At 46.3% G+C, this 26,519-nt stretch overlaps 1 protein-coding gene across 1 annotated transcript; it reads right to left on the bottom strand.

Moving 5' to 3' along the window:
* Positions 1 to 1,771: 1,771 nt before the first annotated feature.
* Positions 1,772 to 25,867, bottom strand: HTR3B (5-hydroxytryptamine receptor 3B). Its single transcript, XM_073320606.1, has 9 exons — positions 25,814 to 25,867; positions 19,266 to 19,426; positions 13,772 to 13,816; positions 12,442 to 12,551; positions 11,592 to 11,761; positions 10,778 to 10,935; positions 5,220 to 5,430; positions 3,964 to 4,164; positions 1,772 to 3,873 (listed from the first exon to the last, which is right to left on the bottom strand). Exons 1-9 carry the CDS (start codon positions 25,860 to 25,862, stop codon positions 3,602 to 3,604), a joined length of 1,377 nt encoding a protein of 458 aa, XP_073176707.1. The 5' UTR covers positions 25,863 to 25,867; the 3' UTR covers positions 1,772 to 3,601.
* Between the last annotated feature and the right edge of the window lie 652 nt (positions 25,868 to 26,519).

The following is a 26,519-nucleotide window of genomic DNA, read 5'->3' as shown; positions in this document are numbered from 1 at the left end:
CAACACAGTATGGCTACGCTGCAGCTAGGAGCGTGCTTCCCAGCGTCTGCAGAGAGTCACGCGCTAGGTCTGCTCAAGCTAGTGCGCTAAAAATAGCAGTGTGGCCATGGCAGCATGGACAGCAGCTCAGTCTAGCTGTCTGAGCATGTACCCAGGGGGTCAGGAGTGACTGTACTTTGCCAGCTAGCCCAAGCTCCTGCCCTCGCTGTGTGTCCGTGTACACGTGCTCCCAGCTGCAGTGTAGACACAGAGGCTCGTCGGTAAGGGCCGATTTTGATACCCTAAATCAGGTTCAAGAGGGCCTTATGCTGTGAGCAGCCTCACTGAGTTTAAGGGAGTGAGATGGGCGCACCACAAGTATCTGAAACCCTTTAGATGCTGGAGGTACCAGTGAGAAACGGCTGAAGCATCTGTACAGGTCCGAGGACCAAGGGATGGGAATGGGTGGGCTTGGGGATGTCACTGTCCAAGTAAAACACGGGGGGCAAAAGAATGTTGTGTTTCGTTAAGGGTGGGATCTTTCCAAATCCCAGGGATTTCTCCTGCTCATAATGTCTGTTCTGATTGGCTCTTCTGGGGCTAAAGGGACAACATCATCGGTTTCAATTGGGCCCCAAAATTTAATAAAAAGACATTAATGCACTGAGAAATGAAAATGTTTCCATGAACTAAACCAACTAGAACAGTTGTTTTTAAACAAATGACTGTTTAGCTGAACCCTGACAATGCAGCATTGCGAAGCAGTCAGGGAAAGTGACTGTCAGTAATGGTGCAAGTTCCCACGGTTTGCATTTCTCTCAGTTTGGACAATCACTGTCTGAAGGCTGCCAAGTAGTCTGGACTTTTTGATAGTTCATTTGCTTTTAATATTCTAAAATGAGGCAAAGCAATGTATCTGTTATCAGCATGTGATTTCTAAGCAGATGGCTCCCCTCATAATTCAGAAGCATGATTTCAGCTGAAACTCAATTAATCAGATGTATTTCTGCTGGACAAAGTACACTTACCAGGGAAGTTCATATCGGTAACCTCTGATTTGGCCCAGCAAAGCAGTGGGGGTTTAGCAGGGGCTGATAGTGTGAGGTTTGCAGTGGAACCCAAATAAACTTTTTTTCCTTTGTGGATACACATCTCAAGTGAGTGTCTTCTGCCTTCTTGTGCTTGACTGTAACAATGATGGCCAAATGCTAGCAAAATATCCTGTTTGGGATGAGGAGGTGACCTGATTATTCTCTTCCATCTGTGATTCTCATTGGCTTTATTCATCTTTACGCGAGAGTGTGATTGTGACAGGTGTAATGGGTCCAAATTTACAGCAGCAGCATTTTGAAAATAAGATTTTACAAGAGCGATAAGAAAAACTGCCCCACGTTGTGTTCCTACCCTTATAATAAAAATAAACAGGGGCAATAAATAACCAGCATCGCCATGGGAGGGAAGATGCGGGGGTTTCACCACTCTGGCAGCAGCACAAAGTTCTGGGCTGCCTGGAGGGGACAGGTGTCAGAGTAGCAGCCGTGTTAGTCTGTATCCGCAAAAAGAACGAGGAGAACTTGTGGCACCTTAGAGACTAACACATTTATTTGAGCATAAGCCTTCGTGAGCTACAGCTCACTTCATCGGATGCATGCAGTGGAAAATACAGTGGGGAGATTTATATACACGGAGAACATGAAACAACGGGTGTTACCATACACACTGTAACGAGAGTGATCACGTAAGGTGAGCTATTACCAGCAGGAGAGCGGGGGGGGGGGGGGGGGGGGGAGGGAACATGGGGAAAATAGTGATGATCAAGGGGGGCCATTTCCAGCAGTTGACAAGAATATGTGAGGAACAGTGCGGGGGGGGAATAAACATGGGGAAATAGTTTTACTTTGTGTAATGACACATCCACTCCCAGTCTTTATTCAAGCCTAACTGCCTGGAGGGGACAGTTATAAGTGTGTTACTGTTTAAAAATAAATAAATAGCAGCGCTCTGAAGTGGCGCTCAGTGTAATGCACACAAACCTGGCTTTGGCATAAGAGGGTGTCTCCTCCACATTGACTTCTGTTTAATCTCCTTTGAATAGCTGTCTGATAAATGATTGCCCCGCCAGCTCCTGGCACAGTGATATTTGCAGAAGTGGGGAAAACTCCACTTTAAATGGAACAACTTTTGCAATGTCATTTTGTTAGCATTTGAAGCTCTTTAACCACCAGCACTGAATGGGGATGTGGAGAGGTGAAATGTTTCCACTAATTGAAATGGACCTGCCTGGGTCAGAGGAGGGAAAGCAGACATTGAACTAATGCCGTGGAGGAATGGCTTATTACGACCCAGCCAGAGTATTGTTTGTACTGGATAAAATGCTATAATATCTGCACTGTACGTTGAGACGGTAACTCAGCATCAGAGGCCAGCAACAGGGCAGACTGGTTATGTGTAGGGTTCTGGGAAAGGTCGAGCACTGTGGGCTGAATCCGCCTTTGCAAGGGTGCTTGGTCCTCCTGTAATGCATTTCATCTGGGGAGCCCCAGCTGCATTGCAAACACTCCCCAGTCTCGCAGCTAACTCCTTGGAAGCAGGTAGATTTTGGCTCCATCTAACAGAGCAATAAAGCATGCAATAGAGAGGTTTAAGTGACTTGCCTGAGGCCGCTCAATGGTAGAACTGGAAATAGAACCCAGGAGTCCGGACTCCCAGTTCCCCTTGCTCTGACCACTGATGGCAACAGTGAATGTGCTTAAGATCTTAGCTGACTATGGATGGACTTGAGCATGTACTTAGTACTAAGCATGTCTTGATGTGTTTTGCCAAATCTGTGCCTAGGAGCTGCGGGCAAGCAGAGGTCCCGTGGCGCAGAAAGGACTGGGAAGTACCTGCAGTTCTAGGCATGGGTGGGAATTCACTCTGGGTGCACCCCACCTGCCCTCTCGCTGGATTGCGAAGCTGGAATGCCTCGGCCAGCTGCTGGGAGCAGAGAACTCCACAGGCGTCTGAGCACACACTCTGGGGAAGCGCCTCCCAGCTGAAATTAGGGGAGTTCAAGACAGAGAGGTTGTTCCCACTGGTGGAAGGGGTTGGGTGGGAGTGGTTCAAAACCTGTCTGATGTTCTTCATTTCCTTAATAGCAGTGGAAGCATTTCATGGGCAATTGGAGCTAAGCACTAGCGCAGCGGTAACGAGCGACGAGAGACAGCTGCAGGTAAAGGCTCTTTACAGGGTTTCTGTTTTTGTTTCAGCAAGAATTTAGTTCTGGAGGGAGGGTGCCAGATAGAAGATCCTGGAGACCAAGCGCTCTGGAGATCCACAGAGCGGGGAAGGCCCCCTGGAGTATGAGCTGGAAGGTGAGGGGGTTCGGTCGCAATGGGCCACATGATCTTTGGCAGAAGGTAAAGATTTTAGGCCCTTAACAACCTGCTCTAGATTGGAAATGATGCCCTACAGGTGAAAAGTCTTGTCCTCCCATCCCCAGCTAGTCCCTGTGACCTGGATATGAAGCCCAAGAGACGGACACTCAGTAGCCCATTCCCTACCCCTGTGAGCCCAGCCAGTCCCCACCAGCATTGACTGTATCTGCATTGCTGATGTTAACTTTGCCATTCCCCTACTACCATTACTGGGAGCTCCAGACTACCCACAGGGAGCAGAGTGTGACTGCATACACCCCCAGGATCAGGACATACACCCAGAACAGCAGTCTATCCAGCCTGTAGGACAGCGTGAGCCAGTTGACTTCTAGTCTGCCGGCCCAGTCTAGTGCGCGAAGATGGGAGCTAATCAGGAGGAGCTCTGCCAGGATCTTCTCCATTGGGGCCTTCCGGGCGCTCGTCACCTTCCAAGGCCCCTCTCCTTTCCCTTCCTCCTCTTCCCCATGCAACAAGAGACCTGCAATGACAGCAAAGCATGTTCAGCGAGGTAGCAGTTCAGGGGGCTGTATGTACACAAGGTGTGCTGAAAACCCAGCTTTGCATGTACCTGCAATGTCACGAGCTGCTTGCAGCCTGGGAGCCTGGGATCTCTCACCGGGGCTTCCTCTGTCTAAGGCACTGCCTACCCAGCAGCAGGAGAAGAGTCTTTTCCGCACAGGGTCTTCCCCCAGATGAAGGAACTTTACTAGCAGGATAGACTTGGACAGGCTGAGAACCAAGAGGGCCATGCAAACCGTGAAGAACACCCCTGAGGCAATAAGGGAAGAGAAAAGAACATTACTGAGTGGGACAGGCAACCAGGACGCCAAACTGCAATGGCTGAAATAGTCTCCCAGGATGTGTCTACACTGCAGTCATGGGGAGTGACTGCAGAGCATGTAGACATACCCAAGTTAGGTTTGATTTAGCTAGGGCAAAGGTAACTTGAGTAGCAACAGTAAGGAAACCACGGTGGCAACATGGGCTAGCCACTCAAGCATGTACCTAGGGTCCTGGGTGTGTGGGGCTAGCCTATGCTGTCACAACTTCTTCACTGCTAGATGAAAGCTGGCTTAGGTACATCTACACATGTTACAATCACAGCTCCTGGTTACAGTGCAGACATATCCTAAGGCTCTGCTCACACTGGGGCTTTGCAGTGTTTTCAAACCATTTTCAAACCCTCTTACCGCAGCCATGCAAAGTTTGCATCCATTGTGTTAAATTACTACCCTACATAAACCTGGTTTCAGCTAGCACAGTGGTTGAAAAATACAAATCCAGTCCACTCTGGGCTGAAAATCTGACACAACCATGCTGCTGAGCATCTAGCCGAGCGATGCAAGATGATTGTTTGGGTGATGCCAGGAGGGTTTGCAGTGCACGCAGGGTGTCAGCGGCACTGTAGTTCTTTTCCCAGAGGTTCGTTTGCCCGAGGATGCAAACATCAAATCAGGGTTAGCAACAGGTGCTTTAAAGAAGAATAGTACTGGCACCAATGACTGGCTGCCCAAGAGAGGCCCCACCTGGTCAGAGTAAGACACCTAGTCATCAGGGAGAGCTGGACGGACGTCAGTAAACATTTCCCTGAAATGAGAATGATTAGACCATGGAACTTTCTCTCCAAGGCAGATGTACCATTACTGCCCAAGTCTGCCCATTTTAAAGCTAGTCTGGAGAATGGATCTGGGATAGCTAGGATAAACTCATGGGTCTTCACCATCTCTGGCCTCTAGTGTTTGCAGATTTACATGCTCCCTTAGAATAGAGTCCCTGCCATAACAGCCCAGCCTGTCCAAGATGCACTGGCCAAACCCAGCTCACCAATGAGGGGAGTGCTGACCGCAGTGCCCAGCAGCTTGTCTGACATGTTGACTTTGAAGACAGTATAGCCAACCAGCACGCTGGTCTTGAAGGTTATCCTGGTGCCACAGTTGGGTGGCAGGTAGAAGCTGGCCAGATCAATGACCATCAGGAATAGGCTGGGGATCAGCAAACTGACCACATATAGCAGGGGGCGTCTTCGGATAACAACCTGGGGTGGAGAAGAGAAGTCAGAGCCAATTCTAAGTGTGACCTGAAAACAATGGAGCTTGGAATTTTTAGCATCTTTTAAGATGCAGAGACCTGTCAAGTAAGAGCACTGAGAGATGTGGGGGCTCCTCCATGCCACTCACCTAACTGGTGCAGGGTGGGCCAGGGCAAGGGATTGTTACCTTGGTCAGAGACAGATGTGGCCAAAACGTTTGTGAATTCACAACCAGCTTGAATTTTCTCCCCGCAAACCTGGAACATTTTTGAAGTTGGCAACCTCTTATTCATATATCTCTCCACATGATCCCTTTGCCTCTGGGCTTTGCAGATTCAGACAGAAGCTGAAATCCCCAAACACCAAGAGTGGTTGCTTTTGCTGTATTTGTGATCCAAGTAATGAGACAAACCCGCCCACTGCCTCCCTGCCATTCATCTTGGTGACATCTATGCAAACCTTCCTGCTGCAAAACCTGTAGCCAAGAGAATTCATCTAGTTTGGGCTTCAAATGGGGAAACACAATCATCTGTATTTCATGCAACAGTTTTTAGGGCCATGCAAACCTTTAATGAAAACTTGAAGCCAAACATTTTACTCTCTCTCTCACTGGGCATGATATTTTTGAGACTCCGGTTCACAGGTTTGTAACTGGGTCCTTCATGAAATTTCTAGGTGGTGGAGTGGTAAGTTCTGGGTCCAGTGAACTTTTCCAAATCTATCTGCAATGCACAGTTTAACCCAACTTGTTGGGTTTGGTTTAAGTCTTGCCATTGCCATAATGGATCTGAAGGAACCTGAAACTTTTAAATCAAAACCCCCGGGTGTCAAAGCATGTGATGAGAAAACTACTCCCACTAAAAAACTGTTGCAAGGCAGAGAACAGTTTTAGTGGGAATCGTTTCCACTCAGGGTGTCAGAATGAAAATCACGAGGGAGGAAATTAAGCCTAGGTAGCCTCCTCCTCTCTGCTTCTGAGAGTCTGAGTGCGTTGAGCAGTACTGATCTAATTGCATCTCGGATGTCTCTATTTGGCCATCAGTACCATGCTCCTCAGCATGGTGCTCTTGAAGAGCAAAGCATTGGCCCAGTGTGTTATGTTGCCACGTGGAGGTCCCAGTCTGGATCTCACCCTTCCTGGCAGGGTCAAAGAGAAAGGGGGAGTGTTGCATGAGTTCCATGAGAGAAGCATCTGTAATTGGCTGGGGTCCTGCACCCGGTTCACCCACAGCACAATACAACAAACTTCTACTGAGTTCACTGCCCTGGATCTGGTAGCCAGATACCAGGGCAGACTTAGCTAGTCAGTGGAGCCCCCAGTCAGACGTGGCATGTGCTGTGGCTGCATTCTGTGTGTTACCTGAGCCAAGGCTCAGAGCAGGAGCCGGGAGGTGCATAGACCCCAGTTCTTCTCACTGAGCCACCAGGAGTCAGCTGGGGGTTACCTCCTCCTGGCTAGGCGAGTAGGAACTGTGCTGAGCTGGCCTCTGCTAGGAGTCACTCTTTGCAGATTTTACACCAGCCAAATCCCATCCTCCCTAATAGGCTAAGAAGTTGATGTCTTTAAATTCTCCAGCAAAGGGAGGGAAGCACTTTAGTTTCAGTCATGTTCTCCATTAGACACCCTTCAGGTGTTAGCAATATTATGCCACAATTTCATTATCCATTAAAGCCAGGTAATAATAAGTACACAAAGGTATTTGCAGCCCATTGATGTTAATGAAGGAGATCAATCTCATTCCGAGCATGTACATCAGCCGCACATCGGAGATGGAATATTACCCAAGGTTAGGCATGAATTGTCTCCTTGATAGCAGACCCCACCAGCACTTAATTTTGCATGACTGTCTTTATGGCACAGACGGAGTTTGACACCCAGACACAGCTTGCCGCTAAGTTTGCTACATTCTCTCCCCCCACCTCAGACATAAGTGCTGTGATTTCTCTTGCAGATGGGAAAGTTGCAATGTTCTCCTCTCACCTGGGCTACCTGGGCAGTAAGGAGTCAAAGGTGACTCTGGCTGGAAAGCTGGTCAGGTGGCGCAGGGCTGACTTGTGCTGTTTTCAGAGGAGACCTACTCAGTGCCCAGGGTCAATGCCCAGTGGACTCCTGTGTGAGTGCACTGGGCACATCTCCCATCTTGGGGAATGAGAGGGCAATACCCAGGGTGACCCCACCTGCCAGTGCAGTCTTTCCCCTCAATCCCCAGATTCCTAGGGCATACCCCTGAATCTCAGTCACTCTCTAGGTTTCCTGTTGTCCCCAGTGTTTGTTTCTGCTGTAGCCCAGGCTCAGAGGAATGTGTCCTGCTGTGGCTACTGGAAGGGGTCCCGGGCTCAGAACTGACATCCTTGTCATGACAATTGTCTTCATGTGAGGTCCACCTGCTGAAAGCAGCCCTGGCTTCCAAACATTGCCTGAGCCTTGAGACATACCTGGCATGTTCCTGGGGCAAGTGCCAAGGCGACGGGTTTGCTGGGACGGAACAGGGCAGCAGTGAGTCTGTACTGTAGGTACAGAGGCAGAAAGTGGGCTGCTGTGGTGGGGACTACTTACCTACAGGGGCTATACAAGTAATTAGATAACTTAAGAACAGATGGCTCTGCACTAACACAAAGTAACATTCACCCCGTCAGGACAGACGCTGGATTTTCCCAGGGCAAACCACACCCCAGGGTCTCAGCACCAGTGCGAGAGTCGGAGCCACCGGATAGGCTGCTGCTGCTCAAGGCAACGCTGCCTGCTCCCCCACGGTGCCAGGTACAGGACGAGGGGCATTGGAGGGAAGATGCTCATGATGTTTTGCAGGAATATAAATATAAAAAAAAAAGTTAAATTCCCCAGGGAACATTTTCAGTTTTTCAACAAAAACTTGGAACCCGATACTGAAATGCTTTGGAATTTGAATTTAAAAACTGAACTCTTGTTCCTGAAAATGGTTTGGTTTTTATGAAAACCTGGAAAATGTAAATAGAAAACATGGAACATTTCAACTAAAAGTTTGAAAAAGCCACTTTCTGTCAAAAATAATTTTTTACAAGAAAAACTGTCCCTTTCGTAGTTCCTAGGACAGTCTGGGGTGTTCCCTGACACTTCCAAGACACTGACCAGTCGGGTAAGGGGGTTCTGTGAGTGCATTAAGGTCAGCCATACTGGCCCTGATTCTCCTCTCGGAGACACTTGGGTAAATTGCAAGCGACTCCACTGAAGTCAGCTAAAATATCCTCCAGCCCAAACCTTGGCCCTAAACTCAGTCACCATTAGCAGGATCCTTTGTACAAGGACTGATTAACTGCCAGGTTCATGCTTTGCCTCTGCGTTCCCCCTGGTGTATGAAAGGCAGGGAGAGAGGCTGAGCTTGTGCTGCTTAGCAAGAGGGACCTGCTGGGAAACTGGGAAGGGCTGGGCAGCAGTTGGTGAGCTGTCCAGCCTGGGGCCCAGGAGGTCTGAAAAGTTTCTGAGAGGCTTCGGGGTTCTCGAAGCCCTGAGTGGTGTTTGCTGCTTCCACCCAATGGGTGTGTGTTTCAGCTGAGTGCCAGATCTGCAGCCCACCCTGCAGTTGCTTCTCTTAGTGTTTTTCCCTTTAAATGCTCTTCATTATTCGCTCTGGCATTAATAATGTTCGCAGGCTGCTATCTTTAAAATTAATGAGGTGTTTAACTCTTAGTCAAGAAGCTCATCAAAACAAAAACACATTTTCGTCCTCCAGCAAGTGGTGTGGACAAATTAGCTGCTTCCCCTCTGCATTCCAGCCTCCTCCAGCGAGGAGACGGGAGCCACAGGCTGTCTCCTCAGGGCTGCTGCTTGGAACGTAGGTCCTGCTGTCAGACGATTTCATGAGTGATGCAAGTGTCCATGCTGGTGTGACAGAGGGATGTCTGGGGCAGAGCACCTGCAGCAGCCCTGTTCAGTGTCTGCACTGGATGCTCTATCCTGTACTACACAGTTACTGCCTTAGCATCTGGAGCCCGAAGTCCATGTGTGTAGGCGTGATGATCTGCAGGCTTGGAAGCAGGGTCTCCTGCCTCCTGCGTGGCTGCCGTGTTCACATGGCCACTCAACAGCTCTGGCAAAGCAGGGAACAGCAGCCTATGCACTCTACAGGTTCAAGCACCCCAGGCATTCCCACCCACAGAGGTCCTGGCTGGAGGAGTCTACTGAATAGTGTGTTTAAGGGACTGGGGAATCACCTGGAGTCTGTCTGTGGAGTTTAGGCTGATCTCTGGCTCACTGCAGCAAACAGACCTTGCTGTGCAGTCCTGATACCATGGCTTGTACCTAGTTCCTGATTCCAGCCCTGCTCCTGGTCCTGGTTCCTGGCCTCCTGTGTTCTGCTCCTAACTTTGCACCCTGCCAACCCTACTTTGGCTGGCCTGTTGGCCCTGACCCAGTATGGTTCATTGGCCTTGACTCTGACCAGACTCTGTGGCGTGACATGGTACAGAGTGCTGCTTCTGGCCTTGACCCTCTAGACTGGAGTAGTCAATTATTCTTTGTCAAGGTCCAAATTTCTTAGTCACGGTATAGTCAAGGTCCGGAACCCAGAGAAACATTTTTCACACCACAATAACAATAAAGATGATGATAAGTCAATAAAAAGATTTTTCAGCCCATTCAAAAGCATGTGAACTTGGACTATGTGCTCAATTCCACTCAGACCTATGCCACCTTGTCTGGGGATCCTGGCACGAGGTCACTGTATGGTATCCATCACTGTACTGGGATCAGGTGCTAGCTCAGAGCTGCCGTACCTCAGCATTGGTCTAAATTTCACTTTCTCTTCTCTGGGGTGTTTGAGGACCAGGTGTGAGCACCTATTTTCAGACTGCACCTGTAACTTTTCTGTCTTGGAGTTCTCCCCACGCTGCCCGATAGATGGGGAGCCTGGGCAAATGCTAATGCTGACTCGCTTTGGAAGTTGATCTCCAAGAGCCCACGGAGAGAGAGAGAGTGAGCCCTGCCTCTTGGGTTGGACCATGTGGTATCTAACCAGGGATGTTCCCAGCATCCAGCTGGTTGTGCCTCTCTTGTCTACCTCATCCTCAGTGCTGGTACTGGGGCATTTTACAGAATAACCTGCTTTCTCTCTCGCTACACCCTCATCTTGGCTCGTCCTCCATGTTGTAGCTGCCCACTTCCCAGTGGACCACAACCCATCGGTAGCTAGGAATTGCACTGTGTCACATGTGTGAGTGAGAACGTGAAGCACAGCAGAGCCCCTGTTCTCATGATGGATTCAAAGACTCTGAAGCCCAGCACAAATCACTGAGAGGAAGAGAAGAAAAGGAGGGAAGGTGCCAAACGGAAAGATGTCCGCAGATTAGAGGTAAAGGAGAAATATTTGATACCTACGTTAAACTGAATCTGGGCAAAGCGTCCGGTCTCCATGTGCAGGACCCGGGGATGTGAGGGCACGGAGAGCAGCTCCCACTCACCATCATTCAGGAACAACATCTTGTCATTCTTAATGTCCTCACGGCTTCTCCAGAAGGTGAGGTCCACGTCCTCCACTGAGAATGACACAAACAAAGGGCTGGGACTTAGGGGAAGGGAGGGACCTGTGAACGCGGGATGGTCTCCCCCCATTTCCTCCACAAGCTGCCAGTGGCCACAGGGCTGGGAAAGGAGCTTCACTGGCCTTCTGTATGGTCCCTGGAAACTATATGAGCCCCATCAGCTCAGGGACTGAACTGCTCCTCTCTGCAGAATGGACACTGCCTGAACTGACTGGAGCCCTAGGACACCCGTTCCCACCATGCCGTGGGATCTTGCTTGCGGCCATTGCAGATGCAGTTGGTCACTTTTCCGCCTGGGTGATCTCTAGGGCAGCCAGGGTAAAGGCAGAGTCAGACTTACAACGTCCAGCATGAGACAGAGCTGGCTACCTTGCAGCGATAGAGCTTGCCTGCTGACTTACGAAATGCCTGGCATTGATGCTGCCACCAGATCAGCACTGTGTTCCAAAGGGAGCACTCAGCGGGGCGCCTATCCTGGGAAGTGCTGAGCTAGGTCCTACAACACGTGCCAGTCACGTTCCTCTTCACACTCCCCAGCTGTGCATCCCAAGAAAATAAACCTCACTGTCTTTGGCGGGCTGGCAAGTCTTGTCTGTGGGAGCTGGACGTTGCATATGTGCATTTCCTAGGCTGAGTCCTGTCCTGCCCACCTGTGTGCAGGATGCTGCTGAAGGTCAGGCTGCAGTTCTGGGTGTCAAAGGGAAAGGCGTATGCCTCCAAACTGCACGCGGACACCACCTGCATGGGCTTGTGGTTCTTGATCTTCCCAGCAGCATTCACGTAAACGTAGGGGAGATCGGGAGACTTACTGACGTCCACGCTGTACAGAACAGGAGGGTTTGTTGCACAGGGAGGGTGGGGGAGAGAGACCCGACGACTTCGTTACGCAGTATACAGGCAGTGAGGTTTTTTTAATGAGCTCTCATGTGACACTACAGGTATAAGGATGGTCCAGTGGCCAGGGCATTATCCTGGGACTTAGTAGACCCTAGGTTCAATTCCCTGCTTCCACTGTGTGACCTCCGGAAGGTCACTGTGTGACCTCTCTCTGCCCCTCAGTTCTCCATCTGTAGAATGGACATAAAAGCAGCATCCTGCCTAGCTCCCACAGGTACTGTGAGGATGAAGCCGTTAAGATGGTGAGGTGCTCGGGCACTGCAGTTGTGGGGACCAGGTTCAGTATCAGACAGACAATGCCTGTGGCACTCAATTTACGAGGCTCAGAAGGATGAAGTGCGAGGCTGACCCTGCTGTGTTTGGAATCTCTTGCTCCACAGAAGCTAAGTGTCTCACACCTGAGACTCAGACTGTTAATCCATCCCCTTCAAACAGCGAGTCCAGAGCTGTTAGAAACAAGATTTTCCCCCCCCCCCACCCCAATGGAGCCTTTTGTTCTTGCTGTGGGCAGAGGCAGAGCTTGCACTGATCAGCCAAAAAGAAACCCCAAACCCACCCCAACCTACTGGTGTGCAGTAAAACTCCGGCCGACTCCAAACTCACAACTCGTTGATGACAATATCTGGAGACCAGATGGTGCTGAGTGGCAGAGAAATTTCGCTGATCCCATCATAGAGGCTGGAATTCCAGGTGAGAAACTCATCCTTCCAGATCTGTGGGAGGGAGACGGAGAGCGTGACTGCCCGGCTGGCTTCTCATATTGCGACTTGGCAGGGCAGGTTAACTGAGGTGTCACGGTGCGTTTGAACCATTGACTTCAGAATTTAGGGATGGTAGGTACAGAAAATATCCCTGCATTGGGAATGTGATAATCGCTTGGTCCCCTGTGCTAATGGCCAAGAAAGTGCAGCTCAGGCTAGCAGTGACTCCCAGTCTGCTTCCTACAGGATAGATTTTTACAGGTGTGTAAAGTCGAATTCTCATCAGAACACAGTGGCTTTACCTGTCACCAGGAGTCTATACAATCGGTGCTGACACAGGCAGTCCTCTTCAGCTCCACCATCCCCATTCACCTTAGCCAGGCTGGCTCAGAATATACGTTTCTGAGTGTGCAGTCTCTGAGACTTGCCTGCGTCCAGAGTGGGTTGAAATGTGAAAAGGACATTTTTTTCCATTTTTTTTTTCATTTTGGTTTTGGGTCAAAATTTAAAATTAAAAAAATGCTAATTGACCTTTTGAAATGTTTCGAGCAGCACCACATGTGTATGCTTTGTTCATCTACCCTATCTGATGCTTTTGAGGATGGTGGAGAACCCTTTTAAAACACCTGACTGTTTTTTTTTTTTCAGTTCCACATGGGAAGGAAAGAAGGGAATTGGTGTGGGAGATAGACCCCACTGCAGGTGAATGTGCCCTGGCCCCTGGAAGATATCCCCCAAGATGTTGTCGAATAATATCAAAGGCATACATTTTGAGAAGATCACAATCAGATATTCCACAAAGGGAAGAAGCTAAACTTAACGCATTATTCATTATGAATGATTTTTTTCAGTTATGTTCAGGACACTGGGGAATCTCTGATGGCTGGCTTAGGGAGTGTGTGTGTGTGTGTGTGTTTAGGATATTGGAATACTTGCTTATAGAAATCAAAGGTGTTACTAGGACACTAAAAGTATCAACTCCAACACACATATGCAAGATTCAAAACTTCTTTCCCTTAAACCCACCCAGACAGGTACAACAACAAGATGACATTTAGCACTAAGACACAGCACTATGTATTGGTTGAGGTGCACTCTAAACTGATCATTACAATATTAACTGAGTCAGAAAGCAAACAACCTAAAGTAATGTATAATAAATGCTACAGAGCAATTAAGTTCTCTCTCTGCTTCACCATCACATGTAGTTAGGGAAGAAAATATTAATTTACCTGCCGAAACCAAATGCTTGTTGTTAGCTTTTGATTCTGTGTATCCTGTAAGGGGAAAAATAAAATCAAATGTTTAACAAGTTATACAACTGACGCAATGAATCATAAAGAGACCTGACAACTTAAAAATTACACTGCTCTCAGAACGGGTAGGCTCTGCTGTACCCATTGGTGTTATACATAACATCTAAGGTTGCTCTAGATAAAAGAAATTAGATAAGTATTATTCATTATTTCTTTAGTGTGGTGTTTTGTACATTTTGCCCATTGAGAGTCATTGGGGTTTTGCACCGTAATCCATTAGGTGTTTTTGAAAATCTCTCCCACTCTTTGTATATCATCAATTTCAAATTTTCCCTCTATAATCAGGTAGATTGTGCAATCACCTGCTCCCGGCTGTAATATCTACAACAAGGGATAGTCCCATTGGCTTTTACAGGATTACTCACTGTTGTAAGTGATGTGCCTGGTAACAGCTGTTTGCAAGAATGGGACCTGAGTTAGTGAGCTTCTCCTGTGCTTTGCATGGGGCTTCCATGCAGTATCATGGGATAGAAGAACATTTATGAAATGGGAAAATATGGTGTGTAAGAATAGGATAATATCGCTTTAAATAGCTTGTGAGCCCTCCAGTGGTGCTCAGTGTGTTCTGTGGTTTTAGAAGCCATCAAAACCAGCCCTGTGTATACAAGTTTGTGTATATTTAGTAAACCACTTTCTTTTGGACTCAGTTGTGCTCCTGTGACTTCTTCATATTATTTTTGTTGCGTGAAGAGCTAAAGAAATAAGAGAAATTGTGATTGTAAAATCACCAAGCCTGCCAGGGGGAGCTCATGGAAGACTTTCAACTCATTTTTTTGGAAACTGACTAGATTTCAATTTGATTGCATCCCTTTACATTTCTCTCTGATAAAACCAGGCCATAGAGAAGGATCCTGAGGTTGGTTTGGCCATCACCTCACTTCATACCTGTCTCCGGCTCCCGTTTGTTGTTCGTCTGTGTCTGTGCAATCCTCACGACAGTAAATTATCTTTGATAAAATAGTGCTTTGGCTGCACTTGACGCTTTAAATGAATCATCTGTCTCTCTCTTGTGCCCTAATTAGTTACTGTGACATTAATCAGGCTGCTAAGCATAGTACCATATTCTCAGCAAATCCAGGGCTAAAAATATGAGTCTGAGCTTGTATTTGTAATCAGGATATTCATAATTTTTCAAAGAGTGTTGTCTCAGCTGCTACAGGCAGCCAATTGGGTTAAATCTTTTTGTGGATGGATTTTCCTGCTCATAAAACAGAAATGTGACCTCAAGCTAGGTGTATTTTTTATGACATGTAGAAATTCCCTGCCTTTGTAATGATTCAGCATATTTTCTTTTTCCTCTCTGGCTCTATTATTTGTGCTGTGGTAGAATCCAGACACACCTCAATACGTGCTTAAGTTTAGGAATGTGAGCAGTGCTGCTTCATTACTCGTATGCGTCAAGTTGGGCACACACATAATTGTTTGTAGGATCAAGGCCTTATTAGTTTTTGAAGCAAAAGGTTTTCTCAGATTACTAGTATCTTGGGATGGAGCAAAAGCTCAAGTTGATAAAAGAAGGCTCCTTTGGAATATAGGAGATCAAATTTCTCCCAAAAGAGATGGAAGAAAGACAGTAGTTGTTAATGAAGTGTGACTCCCATCTTGATGGAATGAGAGAGAATAGCAGGAATGCTTTGGGTTTGCTGCAGACCCGGAGCTTGGAATTTGTATATCCATGCCATTTTGAAAGCGGATTAAGCTAATTTCCCTGGAAAAAGTGACTTAGGAAATCATTGGAGATGAAAAAGGAACTGCAACATGCTTTCCAGAATCTTTGGATCATCGCTCAAAAGGTTACATTGAAAAGAAATGAGTGACCCCTATTCAGACACCTTTGATGTACAAAATACAGATGACCTGTTTCTATGATGTCCTCTGGGGGGGGGGGGGCTGCATCAGCATCCCAGACAGGACTTGATGCATGCATGCAAAAGAAAAAAATCATTTATAAGACACACTCACTTTTGTTTGGCCATTTGGCTAAGCTCCTTTGTAATGGCTGAATATCCAATATGCCCTCTCCTGGGGGGCTATGTTCTGCCTGTCAGAAGGATGAATTCAATGATCTAACAGGTTTTTTCCCCACACAGTGAACATCTATGATGCTATGAACATGTGTGATCTGTAAAAGTGAATTCCAGGTTAGATGACCTTAGCCTAGGGAGAGCAGGCTGCCGTTTGGCTCACCTGTTAGAGTTGCCTATTATGACCCACAGTAATAGTCTTATGCAGGATACATGCCAGGCCAGTTTCAGATTTGGACGAGAGAGGGACTCCGCTAATGGTTAGTCAGCACGAGAGATTCACTCCCACAGTTGACTTGACTTGAAGATATTGATTTTGTTGCAGAGAGCAACATTTAAAGCACCTTCAACCCTCATTAATCCTTTTTGATTACATCTTAAACCAAAATGATCAACTGTAGGATCATAGGCCCACAAAATGGGGGAGCAACTGGACAACCCCATCCTTTTGTGGGTCCACTCCTTCCATCACCCCTGCTAATGCTTATAGTTCTTGAGCATGCCTTCGCTGTCTGCCGTGATGGTGCCACCACCATTGTTTGATGGCTATCCTACACTGACTGCTTGCTTCTCCATTTGGCCCCGACAGAGATCCCAATGTTGGAGGGGCCCAGGGTGAGCAAGGAGGAGAAAAGACAGCCGAGGCTAAAACTTGAATCTTTTTGTCAAGGGAGACAAGAAGTTTCTCAACGCCAGCTGGCTGGCATAATTGGTTCTCTCGTGGCATTATTCACGGCTCTTCCCTCTTTCTTTTTCAGCTACCTTCCATCTTGCTTGTTAAAAGCAAAGGATATTTTCGAGAATTGGAATTCATTAGTCTTCCTAACAGAGGGAGACTACTTAGACGTAAATTGGTGGTTAGCAAATATACAGATCATTCCCACGCATCCTCATTTATCGTCTCCAGTTCGGCAGACTATAGAAACAGATGCCTGAACGTCTGTTTGGGAGGCTCTAGTCAGCGGAGTGGAATACAAAGGTATCTGGGATTCGGAATGGACGAAACTCAATATAAACAAATTGGAACTCTTCTCCATTGACTAGATTATCTCCCTACTCGGATTTCCCCAAGGTACTCATAATAACTTGATATTCTCAGACAAGCCTAGTCTTTTATGTACATGAAACAGGAGGCAAAAGATCACAGTAGAAGTCAGAGGCAGTGATGAAGATGGGGCGAGAGCTCTTCACACAAAACAATGGTTGCTGAACAGTTCGTCTATTACTACATGCACCTGCTGAAGTCTCTACTGCATCAAGCCCTTTAAAGCCTACAGCTTCCTCATGACATTGGCTCTGGAGCCAAGTCTCTGATTAGATTTATCTGACAGCATGAATACGGATATTTTGAACATGCATTCATTATAGCCAAGAAAGCAGAGAAGACCCTGACTTAAATACTACTGCTCTTCTCCTGGTCTGGTGTAATCACTGCACCCAAACCCCACTAGCTCGCATCTAATGGAGTGAAGATGATGAATTCAGAAAGTGAAATATAATTCACCACTTCCTACTGTGTACGAAAGATAACGAGGGACTCATTACAGTTAAGATGGATAAAAACAAAACCCTGCTAGAGCTGTGTTAGAGACTCTTTCTTTTAGTTACTGTAACAAAAAAGACATTTTCCAACTCTGCTCTCTCCCATTTTCTCCTTGTACAAGAATGATGGAAGGTCCAAGGCAGGAGGAAGTAGATTCTGATGTGCTAGACACCTCTAGAAAATGAGAGTGCCTCACTCCCTTGATCTACACCCAAACTTCGGATCTTTACATGCTCTGAAATACAATCTTGATGCACCAGCAAGGAATTAAATAGTTGCAATATAAGAGGAAATTGCAGTGCTTGTAGTTATTTAATTCATGTAGCATATTTCATATAATTAATACTGTGCCCACACTCTGCCTATGTTAATACACTTGCCTGCTCCTCAAATACCTTTCAGCAGCTTCCAGAATATCAAAGTGGCTCAGGTAGTCTAAGGAGGCAGTTTGATTGCACAGAGCTTCTGACTGTGCTTAAACAGACACTGCCAAAATTAAAATTCATATTTTAATATTTCCCCTGATCGGTGCTATTAAGAACATTTTTAGCTTGTTAAAGAAGAGAGAATTCTATCAGTCTAATTTAAATCACACTGGCTATTTTTGTTGTTTCTTTTACTACTTGTGTTTCATTCCAGTTGGACGGTGTCATTGGATTGCTCAATTTCACTTTGCTTATAGTCAAGTTTCTTCCAGGGATATTGCAGGAAATTGCCATATGTGTAACAACTCCATTCCCAATGAACCAGCCCATTCTCATTCCATAACAGTTATTTCCCCTGTGCTCTACTTCTGAAACACCAGGGGGTGATATGCTGTGAATATTGAGTTTGATCCCCGCCATGATATTAATGGTACCCATGGAATATCTACCCATGAGATAAGATCAGTAGATCCTGAAATACCAATGGAAGCAAGTGATTCAGTGACTTTTGCATCCTATTCTGGTAACAGACAAGCATTGGGCTTCTCTGATCTGGTCTGGCAGCTGAGGTTCCTTAAGGGAAAAGGCACAGAGCATCTGTTGCTCTCTCACTGGCACTGTGCTCGTATATGTAACACACACTGGACACTGGGGCTCATTTTATCCATTCTTTTCAGCTCTTTCCAAATTCCCTTAACTTGGGTCTTAAGTTTCTGAACTCTCCCCCATCTGTATCTGTTCATCATTTTCTGATACCCCAACACACCAGATTTTCTCCAAAAGCATCAAAGCCCTTAGGCCAGTGTTTGTTACATAGTAGTCCGTCTGCCCTGAGCTCTTTGTTAAAATGTTCTTTCCTGGTTCTCTTAACTTAACACAAAGCTGTTTGAATGTAAGTTTCCAAAACTGCAAGGGAAGCTTTAAAACAGTGATTTTCAATGTAGCTTAAGGGAGTTAGCACTCAAATCCCATTCAACGTGGTTGCCTGACTCTTTTAGGCTGTTTGGTAAATCCCAGGCCTCAGTCCCTCAAAGCTGTACTGATTGAAACTGATCAAAATAGAGGATTTACAAAAGTCTGTCTGTCTATCTGTCCAACCTTTTGCAAAACAACCTATTGTTAAAAAATATTTCTTCATTGAGCTGAGTTGTCAAGGATTATTTATACTTATTCTCAGCCTGAATTAAATTGACTGGGTCACTTTAAAAAACTCTTTCTAGCATTTTGAAATTCCAGAGAGTCTTATTTAAAAGGACCAGGAGCAAAATGGTTTGTCAATAAACAGAGACAGCTCCTTCTGCTGAAAAGCATCACGCACAGCTACTGTCATCCATTCGACTCCAGTCTCCAGCTAGCAGATTCTACTGTATTATGAACAGTGGGATACTGGTTGTAAATGAGCTTGAGATTCTGTTTACCACATCCAGCACTGCATGGACAGAGAGGTCAAGGTAAATGGTAGTGGCCTTTGACCAGTTTCTGACGGGTCTCACTCCCTTGCTGTAATTCAGTAAAAGGTGTCTGGTCAGACGATTCAAAGTAGAATTTCTGGGCCTTTGAGCATCTGCGGTTGAGCTTCCTGCAAAACAAATGAATTTGTGTAATTAGACCTGGCAGGTAGAAGAGGAAAAGTTATTAGCTCTTCTTGTTGTTGTTGCTGAAGCTGGGGGTGTTTTTGTATGGGCTGATTAGTTGGGAATGGAGTTGTGGCAGAGATAGCAATTTCCTGCAATATGCTTGGAAGACCTTCTTGTATTAAGTTGATGTGATATTTTGGGCCAGGATGGCATGTAAACTTTCTAGGGGGAGATGTGATAGACATGAGGCCTGGGAATTCAAAAGACTATATTGAAAATATACCAGACAAATATGGAACAATACCTTTTGGGACAATACCTGTTAAATGGATTCCCCAGGAAATCCCTAAGGAGAGGTTAATGCAAGTTCTCCAGCTCTGGTTATGCAAAAACCCAGCCTTTCCAAGATACTCCTGAGGAGAGGGTCATTGTCTGCTGATTACATGATACAGAAGGCCAAGATCAAAGGCCCAAGCTATATAAAGAAATGGCTATCTGCCTAGTCTTTGTTCTGGTTCTGGATCTAAGATGGATGAATTTGTAACCACAGGGAAAACCCAGTTGTAGGCTTTGAAGGCCTGACTCGTACCAGAGCCCTGTGTTGGAGTTGGGGGTGACCTCTGGTAAGCTGCTTTTGCCTGTTTAGCTTCCGTTGTTTCAATCGGTTTTCTCAGAAATGCTTTTACCTTAAGAATAATGTGCTTGCTTAGAAGGAGCTGTGTGGTAACTTTAACTACTAGCAATACACTGATCATAACCCTTAGAGAAAAAGCAAAGCTCAGTGCTGGCCTTTTCAGGCATTCTGACTTGATGGGGAATATAACAGCATGAAGTAGGAAGCTGTGCAGCCTTAAAACCCTGGTCTGGAGGGAGTGAAATGTGGGCCTTTGCCCAAGAGAGATGGGAGCTGGAAACCTTTAAGTGAGTGCCCTCAAGGGACCACAGAGGGAGGAAATACAGGTGCAGTTACCCTGAAACTAACACCGGAGTAACAAAGCACTTTACGATTAGGCCGTTGGTTTGCATCTAGCCTTGGCTTAGTAGTTGCCAAAAGTTGTTAGCACCTGATAACTGTTTTGTGGCCTCTCTGAAATGAATTGGTGGCTCTTAGTTGCCAGTGTACAAAAAGTACCCCATTAAAATAGTGTCCTCACAACAGACAGTGAACAGCTAAAACGTACCTCATTAAAATAGTGTCCTCACAATAGGCAATGAACGGCTCCTGGTTGGCAGCCCCAGAAGGGAGAGGCTCATGACAGAAGCTGTTCTCTCCCATCGAGCTCCCTTCCTCTCCACTCTGGAGCATATGGGGCAGAGTGTGGGCTGTCTGGGCTGCCCCTGCTCTGTGGATGCTTGAAGAGGCAGACTCAGGATGACAATCTGATACTGTTCACCAGCACTAAGTTCGCTTTATTTATTTTTACTTTTTGGTAATAGACTGGCTTCCTGTTAATGGACATTTCCTTCCAGGTTCTGTGGATCTCATTCAAGAATTAGACTAAGAAGCTGCATGTGAACTAGAATTTAGTGAACCCAGAAATCACTCTGATTTGGAAGTTAATGAGATTGTCTGATCTTTCTTCCTTACCTCTTTAACCACCCCCTTACAGATATGCTAAACAGAAAACCCAAATCCCTGTTTGCATAGTAAAAACGGTGGGGGGAAATCCAGCTTGTGTCCTGCAACAGGACTCCATGGCCCTCTGAGCAATACAGGTGGAGGTAAAGGAGAAATGAAACCCAGCAATTGGAAGTGACACATTTCTGAGTGTTCCCTCTGAAATGCAAAATGATATTTTGCTCACGAGCTTCGCCAGACCTCGGGGAGCACAGCCTCACCAACTCATTGGGCTGAAGCAAATTGCCAATGCGCGTGAATGAAATCTAATCTGCAGTGTCCTGCGCATGCAGTCCCCTGAGCACTCAGTGCTTTTGATGGCTGTTTTGATGAGCGGCTGAAGGTATGAGAGATCCAGCAGGAAACTGTAAATGAGATCTCCTTTCCTGGCACACCAGGCCTGCTCATACCCATTCCTTTATGAAGCATGTGGTGTCACTAGCCGCCAGAGGCGGCAATTTCGATGATTTATCAACGTCATTGAGAACAAAATGCTAGAGACTATGCTGTGGGTGCCCTGGCGTGAGTCGTGGAATAGTCACCTTCGATCTCATCAGAGCTGTAAGCCAAATGAGCATTTCGTTCTCTCGCTATGCTCTCAGCAGCAGCCTCGCCTGTTCAGCACCCCAGGAGGGCCCTCCCTCCAGCACCATTTTCAGGGCAGTTTTCAGAAACTGTAATTTCAATAAGAGCAGCGTGTAAGATCCCAGCTGAGACCCCTTCACCATGGTTCCTGCCAGCTCAGCCAGGGGATAGGTCTCCCAGCTGAGACCAACTCCTTGCAGCTCCTACTGGTTCAGGTGAGGAGGGCACAACTCCTGCCTGAGTCCCTTTCAGTACAGTGCCTAGTGGTGCAGTCCAAGGGATGTTCCCTTTGGGTTCAGCAAGTGGAGATGCTGCATATTGACCACAAGGATCTCCTTTTGGGTCTGGGCTTTAGTGTGTCCATGCAAAGAGCATAGCTGCCTGATGAGGGACCGCACTTTTGGGTTAAGTTAGCACCAGCATTTAGACCCTGGAGATAAAGTTACACTAAATGTTAACTACTGTGAACTGGGATCCTTTCTCCCCAGGCCAGCAGAACCTGTGATGTAACCAGGGCATTCACTGATACGTTCTGGGATACAGTGGGCCAGATTCTCAGCTGGTTTAAATTGATGTAGCTCCATTGCAGTCAACAGGGTTATGCCAATTGACACCTGGTAAGAATCTGGTCCAGCCTATTTCAATGTGGGGGCCTGCCTGTGCAATCTCCCATTGCTTATCTTTACTTCTGTCCAGCTGATGAAGACTGGACATAGCTCCTTGCAGTCCTTAACATGCTCTTCCAAGTGCTTGCTAGAGGGGGCACTGGACAGTGACATGAAACAGAGCCTTCCCTCCAGGAGCTGATATTGCTTCTTACACAAGCCCAGAGAATAAGATAGCCCCAGGGGCTGAGTTCTTCCAGCTGGCGATACTGTCATCAGCTGCCCAGCTTTGGGAGGGAGCATAGAAATTGACAGACCAGACTAGACTCATCCATCTAATCCAGCATCCAGTCTCCAACAGTGGCCAGCACCAGATGCTTCAGAGAAAGGTAAGGGTTAAGTAGATGTGTGATCATCTTTCCTCCATAAAAGTCCCATCCTTATCCCTAATAATTAGAGATTGGATTAAACCCTGCAGTATGAGATTTTATCTCCCATCCAATACTCTTTATTGTTAGTATAAATTATTCTAACTCTGGATATTCTTGTTATCCACCAAATAGTCCAATCTCTCTTTGAATCTTACTACATACTTTGCTTCCATGACATCATGTGGCGATGAGTTCCACAGTCTAATTACACAGCAAGTGGAAAAATATGATCTTTTATCCATTTTGAAGCAGAGAAGGCAACTTCAGGACTCACACCCCCTGTTTAATCTTTAGAAAACAGACCCAATGAGAAGGTTGGGTGCTTATTTAGATACATAAATTGCAAAATAATTTCACTTTTGTTATGAAAGTGAATTGGCCAGAGGAAGAGTAATTACGGCAGAGACAGATTCACATTGTAAGTGACCATTAATTAACACTAAATTATTCCTCTGAGAGCTAAGATGACATTCACGTGAGCATTAGACCAATCCCAAATCAGCACTGTCTCAACAGACACAGAAAGAATCCATCAAGAATGGCTCAGCAAAGGTTTTCCCTGTGACTTCTCAGGGCATATTAATATAATGTAATAATTCACACTGCTTATGATCATTAGGAAGGGTCACCTGGAAATGGAACATCTTTGTATCATTGTGGGTGGTGAGTGGGGGATGGATGTGAATGGAAACAGGCTGGAAATAAGCTGTTTTCTATTTTGTCCCTTCACCTGTGGATACTTTAGTTAATCAGTGTTGTCTGTGTGTATCTCATGCTCTTTAGCCCAGATCCACAAGATATTTAGGCTCCTAACTTCCATTTAAATCACTTTAGCACATCTTGGAGTTACACACAATATTCTGGGGGAGGCTAATCTCAATGTGATGCTGCATACAGCATGGATGTAGCATAGATGCTGATGGGGTCGGGAGGCTGCTGAGCTCTCTCATAGAGCTCAGGACATTCCTGCAAGGTGCACAGCCCTGATCAAGGAAATCACATGCTTAAGTCTCATTGATTTCCAGGCCAAAGGGGCAGATTTTTAAAGGTACTTACGTGCCCAAAATCCATTAATTTCAATTGGTGTAGGGGGCCTAAATATCTTTTTTAAAATCTGGCCCAAAGTCCTCAGCACCTTGCAGAACGGAACGCATCAGGAATGAGTGAGCGTGCAGTGCTTACACACCATATGAATTTGGGGAATGACACACACACACCTGTTTCATTGCCCTGTCTTAGGTTAGCTCTCTCTGGACCACACAACAGTAGGTGGATGTTAATGTCTGTCTGAATGGGATGTGATTTCCATGAAATTACGGTCCCCATCTTCATTAACCCAGCACGAGTTCATAAGATTTAGTGAATACAGTGCATGCCACAGGTCTTGTTGCATAATTTCACAGTCTTGATGATCAGCCCCTGGAAACACTTGGACACTGCCAAATCTTCAAACTAACACAAAAATACTGCACAGCCAAGGAGCAGAAGAATTCGTGAAATACAAGACCTACTCTGACAACAGTTGCTAAAGCACCCTCCCTGCCCATACAGATTGCACTGGTTTTCAGGTGACCCCTGATGACAAAATCAGGAAGGAAGAAAACTCTAGTGCCACTGGTGAGAAGCGCAGTCTGATACTCTCAGACTCAGACACGAGGAATTTCTGTAGATCTCTGCCACTGCTGTGAAGGGAGGAAACTGAGTCAACCCCTCTCCTGCCACAGAGAGAGCAAAGTCAGGTCCCGCAGAATTCTTCCAGACTGTAAATGGATTCTGAAACCTACGCTGCCTCCTCTCGACCCTACAGGCCAGTCCCTCTCACTGCAAGGAGCTATCTTCTGGCTTCATAGAGCATTGAGTCACCTGGGTTTGAGCCTCATCTCTGCCGCGCTTTCGCTGTGTGACCTTGGGCAAGTCACTTCATCTCTGTTGGGCCTCGGTTTCCCCATTGTAAAATGGAGCTAATGATACTTGCCTTGTATCTCTCCATCTGCCTGTCAATATCATGCTTACAGCTATGTTATCTGAGTTCGTGGGGCGTTTGTAAAGTGACTTGAGATCCTCAGAGGGACAGTTATTAGTTGTCCTCTCTCTCTCTCTCTCTAACATGACATGCACTGTGTATAAATTGTAAACTCAAAGGGGACCTGCACAACATCAGAAGGCAAAAATCTCTCTGCAGGTTCCATAGGGACAGTTCTACTCGATGGAGTTAATGACCGCACTAAAAATGATCAATTGTAGGATGCCTGCTTTGAGTCAAGGTTCTAAGACCTGCGCCCACCTGTCACCATTGTGGCAATGAATGAACATGACACCACTGGCCTGCATTCCAACCCCAATTACAGAAACATTATGGAGTGAAACTGAAGTGTGTCCCATTTGCAGCCCTGCACGGAGGTGGGATTCCAGCACAATCAGGACTGCTAACCTTAGCAAAGTCTCCCATTCAACTGTCAGAAGAAATATTAAAACCAAAATGAAACTTCAGTCTTATTTACAAAGAGATCTAAAAGAAGCGGCTGCTTTGAGCAATGGCTTGGTTCAACCCTGTGGGAAACTGATGATAAATAGTTAAAAAACCATGGGGACTTTTCAGTGAAATGAATATCATTAAAAGTGAGATGTCTGTTTCTCCTGAATTTTAACAAGACCCATACAAACCTCCCAGCCTGAAAAACTGGTGGTGAACTTTACATAGAAAATAAGGTACTGACCCTCTACATTTTTGGACCCTTTCTTTTCTCCATTACATACTGTACACAGTCGTTGCTACATGCATCACAAGAGACTTCTCTGTATCTGTACCATGCACGTCCTAGCACGCTATAGATCTCTGAGACTTTGGTAGCTTACCCCTTGAAATCACTGGCATTTTCTAGACTCCTAGTCAGATGAACGCTTGCAAGGATCTTGCTCATCTTAATTATATCACAAAATTAGACCAGCCAGAGAGGAAGCAGCACCATCGGGTCACCTATTCATTACATGCTGTCAGAGTTCTCACAAGATGGTCCCCTATAATATATATTCTCATCTAATTGTATAGTTAGGGAGTATATACCGTGTGTGTGTGTGTGTATATATATATAATCATACACAGTGTTTGCAGGCATGGGTTACAGCATCGGTCTTATCAAATAAACTTACCTGAGGCTAAGAGATTAAGGAGGAAGAGGGACATGAAAACAGCTGCCATCTCATCATCTGGCTTTGTCGAGCGCTCCCACCATTAGAGGCTTTCTTAAGTGAAGGTTAACAGTGTCTCTCTACCGGGCTCCATTCCCCACTAGAACGTCTTTCTCTCTAAAACATCCAACAGGGGCTGCGGTGAACACAGCTATTGCCTGACCCTTTCTGGGCTCTCTGCTAGCTCTGAAATACCCAGCCCCTTCTGATCTGGAATCGGATTGTAGGCAGCATTTTAATTTCATTGACGTTCTAGCGCTAAGTGAATAATGGAATCTGAGGCTGGTCCCCGGGAGAGGAAATACCATGCTAATATGATTTCCTTTAGTGCTCTTACCTGAGGCTGTGCCTGTCGCTGACTTACAGCATGCTAATTCCATTAATAATTGAGGCCCAAATAGCTGCTTTAAATCAGACTTGTGCAGCAGCGTCTTCAGCATTTGACAATAGTTACTGCACTCTCTTGAATTACCCTGGATAATGGAAACCTGCTATTGTTTAATGAAGAACAATCGCTAACAGTGCAGGCGGTGGGGGAATCCTGTCTGCTTTTTGTCTTTCCTGACTCTCTTTAATTAAAAGATGTATTACACTGTGATTAATGGGAGTGCTTGGGCAGGGGTTTATTTGGCACATTTCAGAAGGGGAACGAGACACTCCCTGACAG

This window comes from Lepidochelys kempii, chromosome 22, assembly GCF_965140265.1.
Source record: "Lepidochelys kempii isolate rLepKem1 chromosome 22, rLepKem1.hap2, whole genome shotgun sequence".
Taxonomy (NCBI): domain Eukaryota; kingdom Metazoa; phylum Chordata; order Testudines; family Cheloniidae; genus Lepidochelys; species Lepidochelys kempii.
Note: the sequence above shows the minus strand (reverse complement) of the source record. Positions and strands in the feature narration are given on the sequence as shown.